General features: G+C 41.6%; 2 protein-coding genes across 2 annotated transcripts in view; both read right to left on the bottom strand.

Annotated features, from left to right (window-relative positions):
• Nucleotides 1-7,606, bottom strand: part of hdac8 (histone deacetylase 8) — a 31,621-nt gene extending 24,015 nt beyond the window's left edge. Inside the window, exons 1-9 of the mRNA XM_076028046.1 lie at nt 7,199-7,606; nt 7,041-7,093; nt 6,283-6,413; nt 5,212-5,353; nt 4,974-5,086; nt 4,723-4,800; nt 4,531-4,639; nt 3,079-3,251; nt 1,197-1,291 (exon numbers count right to left, since the gene is read on the bottom strand). Of these exons, the coding sequence (XP_075884161.1) occupies nt 1,197-1,291; nt 3,079-3,251; nt 4,531-4,639; nt 4,723-4,800; nt 4,974-5,086; nt 5,212-5,353; nt 6,283-6,413; nt 7,041-7,093; nt 7,199-7,315 (1,011 nt within the window). The 5' untranslated portion in view covers nt 7,316-7,606. The remainder of the gene's footprint in view (nt 1-1,196; nt 1,292-3,078; nt 3,252-4,530; nt 4,640-4,722; nt 4,801-4,973; nt 5,087-5,211; nt 5,354-6,282; nt 6,414-7,040; nt 7,094-7,198) is intronic.
• The window catches only part of tnfsf10l (TNF superfamily member 10, like), a 319,815-nt gene that overhangs the window by 118,569 nt on the left and 192,886 nt on the right, over nt 1-8,360 (bottom strand). The window lies entirely within an intron of this gene.

Below are 8,360 nucleotides of genomic sequence, written 5' to 3'. Positions count from 1 at the left end.
GTACACGTGTGTTTGTGATCACTGCAAGGTGTAAATTGATCACAAGCTGCTTTCAGGAGTTAGTTGTGCTTTTTTCATCAAGCCACTGAAGAGAAAGCAACTGCAACCGAACCGCACCGGTCCCACTTTATCCAAAAATCCATAAATAAATAAAATAAAAAATAAAGTTTTTATGAAAAATTAATGTGAGTCTTTAACACACACATCAGAAATCAGAAAAGACTCATCTTAATTTGTTCTGCTTGCTCTCACTTTCGCACAAAGTGTGTACAGAACACAGTGTACATGGACTGGGCTGCATGGAGGCTGTTAACAGAGGGCTAAATATGTTGGTGAATTGTTCAGAGTCAATAAACAGTGAGAGGCTAAAGCCATGAAGCACAGCCTCGTTCTCTGGTTGTCATTAGCGCAAAACTCCTTTATTAAAAACTGTAAGTTTAAAAATGTGAGATTTTAGACAGATGTAGTTTTAATGTGTTTTTGTGGTCCTGCTTCCCTCTTCCTTTTCAAAAAAAAAAAAAAAAAAAAATGTTTTTTTCAAAGAATGACAGCTTAAATTATGTCCACTGTGGTCTAGAGGATTTATACAGCTAACAGCAGAGATGTTCTCAAGGGATCTTGAGGGAAAGCAGCTAAAAAAGAAGAATGTTTTCTCAGAAATAAGATCATGTGAGAAGAATGACAGAATGACTCTCCATCCTGATGTCATCATGACATTATACAAATTAATTTAAACTTCCAACATAAGCAGTTAATGTTGTTTTTTTTCCCAATAATCTTTCTATTTTTATTAAAGTATTAAATGTCTAATTAAAAACAATCTTCCTTGTAAGGTGGAGACAGAGGACCGAGTGTGAAATGAAGAATTGTCATCACTATCAGCCTTCACACACACACACACACACACACACACACACACACACACACACACACACACACACACACACACACACACACACACACACACACACACACACACACACCAGAGGACAAACCCCTGTATTGAGAGCCAGGCAGCGGCCATCTTTGATTAGCTGGAGTGACTCAGCAGACAGTGAACACAAGGGGGTGTATTTGTGCGTCGCCCTGTGATTTTGTATGACGGTGTAATAATGAATGAGCTCGTCTGTGTTCACGTGGGAATATGAATGCCAGTGACTATGGCACCAAAGCGCAGGCATGTGTTGCCGCCGTACCTCGTGGTCCGGTATCTCCGAGGACAGAGTCTTTCCCAGCACCGCCGCCGTCAGGTAGGCCCAGCAGCGGGCGGTGTTGGCCAGGTTGTAACCTCCTGCGGGAGAAGGACGGAGAGACACGGCCACATCAGACGGAGACTTTGGAGTTTGTGCGACGATAAATACGACGCAACAATAAGTACGTTTTTTTCCCCTTGAATTTAAACATGTGAAAAAGACTTATTTGACCTATTGACAGAAAATGCCATGTGCTACAGGTTAAAAATGTAATAATTTCATTTGACAAAAAAAACACATTGCTATTTTTTTTTTTTAAACAATAACATGTGTCCAGTCTGTGAAGACACTGTCGACAAATGAGAAAGGTCCACCTAACTCACAACAGACGTCAAGACTTGACGTTATTAGAGAGCTCTCTCACTTCCAGAATCCAGAGTGTGTGTTAAAACACAAAGAGCTTTTGCATGATGTCACAAAGGGCGCTGATAACTCTCCAAGGTTAATGTAGGTGCCTAAATGTTCATTTTATTTAAATTAGCATATTAATAATTTACATTTATAAAGGGCAATCTTAGGATTTGGTTTATTTTCATTAAAATTACAACTTTAAGAGGAAGGCTTTTATTTTGAAAGGTGATCCTTGGTTTTGTTATCCTTGAGTGTTGCATTCTGGGTGAAAGAAAAAAGAGGGAAATGTTTGTTTGGATGAGGAGGGAAGTTGTTTTTTTTGTATTCAGAGCTGTTACGTTAGCACAATGTCAGTATTTCTCATTTCATGAACTTTAAAGGCCTTCATATTAAAATAAACATGTTTATCATTGCAACCCTCTCCATGTAGATAAGTTCAGTTAAGCATGCGTGCAATCAATGTCCGGAAAACCAGCAGGAAGACAAAATGTGCCGTTGGCTGTGTTGTGTTTTTAATTTTAACTATTGTAATTCCACAATTTGGCCACAATGATTGCGATACGACTTTTGTTTACAGAAATCATACAATGTGCTTGTGTGGAGCACGGAATTGAATTAGGCCCGTTCTGTGTGTGTGTGTCTGTGTGTGTGTGTGTGTGTTTTGTGAGTCATTGCAATAACAAAATATTAGGCCAGAAAGGTTACTAACTCTGATGCACACACAGACACACACACACACACACACACACACACACACACACACACACACACACACACACACACACACACAAGATAAATGGAGAGGAACAGAGTGAAGGATGAGGTGGATGACAAGGGCCAAGAAAGAGAGGAGGATCTAACAGAGAAAGTATGTGGGACAGAGAGGGAGGGAGAGAAGGGAAGAGTGGTGGGATTGTAGTTGGAGCAAAATGGCTTCATTGTGTTGTATAAGTAGTAGCTATCATCTGGCCGAGGGCTGAGGGGTCCACACCGCTGCATGTGTGTGCCCGTGACACACTGTGTGTGTGTGTGTGTGTGTGTGTGTGTGTGTGTGTGTGTGTGTATCTAATGCAATATTACACAAGTGGGAAAAAAAAAACCCACTGAAAAATTCAAAGCAAAACAGAGATTTGTTTTATACGGAAGCGCATTACTGCCACACTAGGAAGAAAAAGAAAAAAAAAAAACAGGGCTCAGTATCACGTTAGAATGTGAAAATGATCACGTAAAAAAAGTGAAACTTTCACGAAATAACGTGATAGGTTTCTCATTATAACGTGGAAAATGATCACGTAAAAACGTGACAGTTTCACGTTATAACGTGATACTGAGCCCTGTTTTTCTTTTCTAGTGTGGCGGCAAAGCACTGTTGGATATATCGTGCACAGAGCAGACGTGCACGGTAAAGTTGACATTTGGGGACAGGGCAAACACACGTTGAAATGTCAGCTAGAAACAATAAACACACACATACCTCCACCCAGCAGCAGTGTAGGTAGCTGCCAGCCCAAGACATACTGCAGACACTTGGCCACCCCCACTGGGGTCATGTTAAAGGAGCACATGGGGTCGCCCGCCATGGTGTCAGCACCTAGTTGCATCACCACCGCCTCAGGGTTGAACTGTGCGCGCACTTCCTGCATGACACTGCAAAGAGAGAGACACCCTGAAACACGCTGCACCTCCTCCTGAGGCTTCGGGTTGCTGTTGAAGTGATTTACTGCTCATTCTAAACAGCAAGGAGCAGCAGACAAGAAGCCTGCGCCACATCTGTGGGTCCGTCCACGTCACCCTGCTGACCCTGCAGGGCCACTGAAGCAATTTCACTCTGAAATCTTGTCCATGTAAATCTCAAAAACAGAGAACACTCCGTGATACAGAGGAGGTGCGAATGCAAAAAGCAACCGCACCAAGACGCTCCGACAAACACTGAAGAAGCCGCAATGAGACGCCAACATGGGTTGCTGCTAAAGGCATCGGTGTGAATGCTGCTATAGTATCAGTTGTATCTGAACTGGATGGCATTTTCACAGTAAAAGTAGGTTGTAAAATGACAGCTAGCCATGAGCCCATGCAGACAGGTCGCCCAATCACCCTCAGAGCAGACGTGCTGGTAATATAGAAAAAACGAAAGTCAGGAGATGTTGCATCTGGCATTTCAGCTTATGGATATTGAGAAGAATGTGACAACAGCGTGCAGCCTGTTCAAACAGTCACAGTGGACAGGACACGAGTCCACGTTGAGCTCTTTAAACAAACTTTCCCACTGAAAACACATTCATGAACTCATTTAGTGTTTCAGTAGTAGCTACAGGTTAGTAGCTACAGTTACAGAGTGCTGCTGGAGTTGTTCTTGTATGCAAATATATGAGTTGCACTTCCTATTGTCTTTCACTAGGTGACACAGTGAAAACATGTAAGGGTAGTTCCTCTTATGGTAAATGGAGTGCACCTCTATATCTGTCTGCACTTTATGGAAAGCTTCTTCTTCACCAAGTCAGACACACATTCACACCCCAGTAGGCGGCTGCTGCCATATGAGGCCCTGCCAGGCCCATGGTAGGAAGTTAGAGTTCAGTGTCTTGCCCAAGGACACTTTAACACAGAGCTGGGATTGGAACCACCCCCCCATCCATCATTGGACAACCCGCTCTACCAACTGAACCACAGCCGCCCTACCACTCGGAACGAAATGAACTGTTTGCTTTTTCAAAGAGATCTTGATCCCAACAAGCAGTTGAACGAACTGAAAGAGCCTCGTGCTCAGTGCTCTGTGGCTGACACAGACCTCAGATCCCTCACACTCATCCTAAGGAATGGAAATTGATTTCCCCTTGTGGATTTATGAGTAAACAGCCTTTGACCTGGACGTGAAATTCCTCAGCGCTATATGTGTCTGAGTGTTTGCGTGTCAGAAAGAGCGTACCTGGAAAATATCTGGTAGTATCTGTCATCTTTGATGCCGTCCTCCAGGGGAACGTTCACAGCATACCAGCGACCTTTGCCGAGTCCTGTGTCAGACAGGTCGCCTGTGCCTACACACATGCACACAGTTATCCCCCACCGCCTCACAACGAGTCAGAACTACAGACTGAGGATCTTCAATGAAAGGATGAACCTGGAAAGAATCCGGGGGAGAACTTGTGCAGAGACACGGTCATGACTTTGGATGTGAAGCTGAAGGCGTCTTCCACACCTGCAGGGGGAACAAAGGGAGAAATTCATCACGGGTTCAAAGCAAGAAATGTGCCACTTCTCAATGAAATTCACTCTGATAGCTGATTCATTTTAAGTGCGTACTGTTTAGCTTTGAAGATTCACTTTGGGCAATCATGAATACTCAAATCCGTTGTTTGTGCGTTCACGTACCATCTCCGTGATGCAGGTCTACGTCCACATAAAGGACTCTTTCATATTTCTCCCTCAGCCGCAGGATACCCAACACGGCGTCGTTCACATAGCAGAAACCCGAAGCTTCATCCCTGAAAAAACAAGGCAATCAAACTACAAGGCCTGGCTATGCCTACAGGCACTGCTGTAATGTTAAGGTGCATTATTGAGTGGTTTGGATGTAGAGTTTATTGCTATTATTAACAAGTGAGATTACTTCTTGGCGTGGTGCCATCCTCCTGCCCAGTTGATGGATATGTCACACTTTTGGTCAACGAGACACTGGGCTGCTGTCAGCGTAGCGCCCCCTACTGCTGCCGCATAATCGTATATTCCCTCCACCACCGGACAGTCATATCCTGGAAGAAAAGAGGGATTAACTGCAGATGTAACAAAATAGAAAATGTATTGTCAACAATTTGTATCAGCGTTTCCACAACTCAGAGCTCTCAGCTACCCTCAAAAGTAAAAATTTAGTTCATAATTAGAAAGTCTTCTGAATAAAGAGATGCAGAATTCCAGAGAATACTAAGAAAAAGTAACAGAGTGAGGAGAAACTGAATTGTCTTCATCCCAGGAAAAGGTGGAGCGGTTTGCCTTTGTGCCATGAAGGAGGGATGACACAGAGACGTGCAAAGAACAAAAGGAGGAAGTGACAGGACAAGTTCAGGAAATTCAGGAAGGGTTCAGATGGATCAGGGTGAACAAAGGGAGGGCGAGGGATGGAGACAGAATGGGCCAGAGTTAGAAATGTAAGCCTCAGTGAAGGACATCCAAAGAAAACAAATCATGGTTGCATCACTTTGGACAGCGTCCCACCCAAGAAGGATTCTGCAAGGATAAGATGTAAACCACTGGACCAGCACATGACAATCATAGAAAGAAGCTTCTCCTGTTTCAAAGATACTTTTAAAAGGCCATGTAGAAAAAGAAAGTGGTCATTAATAATAAAAAACTCTTGCTGAGCAAATGTGTAAAGATTCAATTTGAATCTTGTCCAACAGCGCCCTCCAGTGAATTCAAACAAGCACTGCAAAGTAACGTCTAAAAAGTCCTCTGCAGTTTGGGGTAAAACACTCTAATTAACAAAAGTTGCATTTAATTGCAGAAAACTGATGATAGTGCACAAGTGCAAAAAAACAGCACATTGTTATCAATTTAACGTTTACCAATATACAGTATACATTTTTTGTTGTTGTTGAAAAAAGGTCTCTTCTAAGCAAGTGAACTGCTCCTCTATATTATTCTGTCACTTGACTTATGCCACAGTTCATCCCCATCTCCTTACCAAGGCCGTAGTCAGTTGACTGGGGGTCATCGTTGTCCCCATCCTGGCTGATCTTGTGAAGGTGCTCCAGGTATGAGTCAGTGTGAAATTTGGCCATTTCTTCTATGGTGGCCCATTGAGGTTTAATAATTCTGGAAAATCAAGGAATAGAAAAAGTCAAAGATAAAAAAAAAACAACAACAGCAATACACTCACAAAATGATACACAATAATAACAGCAGCAGGACAAAACCGTTTTATTCGTCTTGCATTCTGAAGGCAAAAACTAAAAAGATTTTATACCAACTAACTCTGCAAGATTATCTCAAAAATGAACACACAAAAAAGGTTCAGATTTGCTGAAAACCGCACATTTAACCCTCTCTGTATAGTTCATTTTTGCTTTATTGAACTTTCCACATTGGTTAAAGGCAAAAGGTCCTGGAGATGTCACTAACCAGAGAGAGAGATAGAGATAGAGAGAGAGACAGAGAGACAGAGAGAGGGGGGGAGGGGGGGGCAGAGAGAGAGAGAGACAGAGAGAGAGGGGGGGGGCGGAGAGAGAGCGAGACAGAGAGAGAGAGAGAGAGAGAGAGAGAGAGAGAGAGACAGAGAGACAGAGAGAGGGAGGGAGAGAGACAGAGAGACGCTTTACAAGTGTACACATAATAGACAGACATAGGAGCATGTATTCAGTATATGACGCTACGAGTATACCATGTGAACATTTTTACACTTTGTAACATCCTGACTCCCTCTTTTTGAGCTGTATTACTCACCTCATGTGTTCAAGAAGTCCATAAGCTTCTATCAGTGAGTGAACCATACTCGCCTAGAAACACACACGTTGGAAAACAAGGGATTCAGAACAGATTCAACGTTACACTCGAATTCTGGAAAGTCGCTTGAACAACGACGTTCATGAAATGTAACTTACCCGGTTTGGCACTTTAGATAAAGAGTCACACATTTGAATGTACTCCGGGCTAAAGACGTACGCCACTTTACGTTTACTGCTGCTGCGCTCATCATCACTGTCCCTGGTGCAACTCATTTACAATAGTTGTCTTAAAATATTAAATAGGCGTAAAAAGTCGCTTTGACAATTTTTTTTAAAAAGGGGGGGAATGGTGCACTGTTGGTGTCTCCGCTCAAAACTGGTGGTTCACTATAAACATTCCCTCTGGAAACATAAATTCACAAGTTGTCTACACAACTTGAATAAGTGAAACTAAATGATTTGAGAATCCGAAAACATAACTTGCGTTTGACTTTTTAATATACAATAGCATTAGCATTTTTGTTGTTTGTCAACGTTTTCAAAGATAAAAACAGTTAAACATCAAATCTGGGTTCCCCACACGGACACCTTTTCACGATGGAACTACGTAGCTCGAAATGCACTCTGGGAGTTTTTGTAGTCTTTCTGTCGTATTATCGGAAATGAACTGGATATCTCCTTTACTGATCATTGCATGTCATTGTTTTATTCGCAATTTTGACATTGAAAAATCATATAGCTGTATTTTTATGTAACCTGTACAGGTTGACAACATGCTACATTATAACGAATATTCAAAATGATCTATTATTGCGAAAATTAATCATATTTCTTGTTGTTGTTTTTTGTTTAATTTAGACCTTGCGCTTATTTCTTTTTTTGTTTTATATATATATATAAGTAAATCCAATTTTGTCCCTTTTTATACGTTTTGTTATATAATTGTTACCATACGTGAATGAAGAATGACCAATTTCTGTTATCCCCGACATAATTTCTCCCACATGCGCAATATTCTTTCATGGGACACTAAGTTTGTTTAAACAAAACAATCGATCTTTTTTTTTTTTTTTTTTTTTAAAGAAAAGCAAATTGGTAATCAGAACTTTAATTGCTATAATGCTTTTATGAACTAATACTGGCAGCCCCATTGCATATTCTATTTATAATGCTACACGGGTGAAGATATAGGGCCGTGCGTGTGGTTGCGGTGCATCATATTTTATTCTACATATTTGTACTCTTCCCAGTGTCTGTATGAATAATAAATACCTGAGTAGTACGCCAATAAATAAAGACAAATCGGTAGTTTGTATGC

The sequence above is a fragment of the Nelusetta ayraudi genome, unplaced genomic scaffold, assembly GCF_046127955.1.
Source record: "Nelusetta ayraudi isolate G7.1 ecotype Tasmania unplaced genomic scaffold, CSIRO-AGI_Nayr_v1 ptg000022l, whole genome shotgun sequence".
In the NCBI taxonomy this organism is placed as follows: Eukaryota; Metazoa; Chordata; class Actinopteri; order Tetraodontiformes; family Monacanthidae; genus Nelusetta; species Nelusetta ayraudi.
This window is presented reverse-complemented; position numbering and strand designations above follow the sequence as displayed.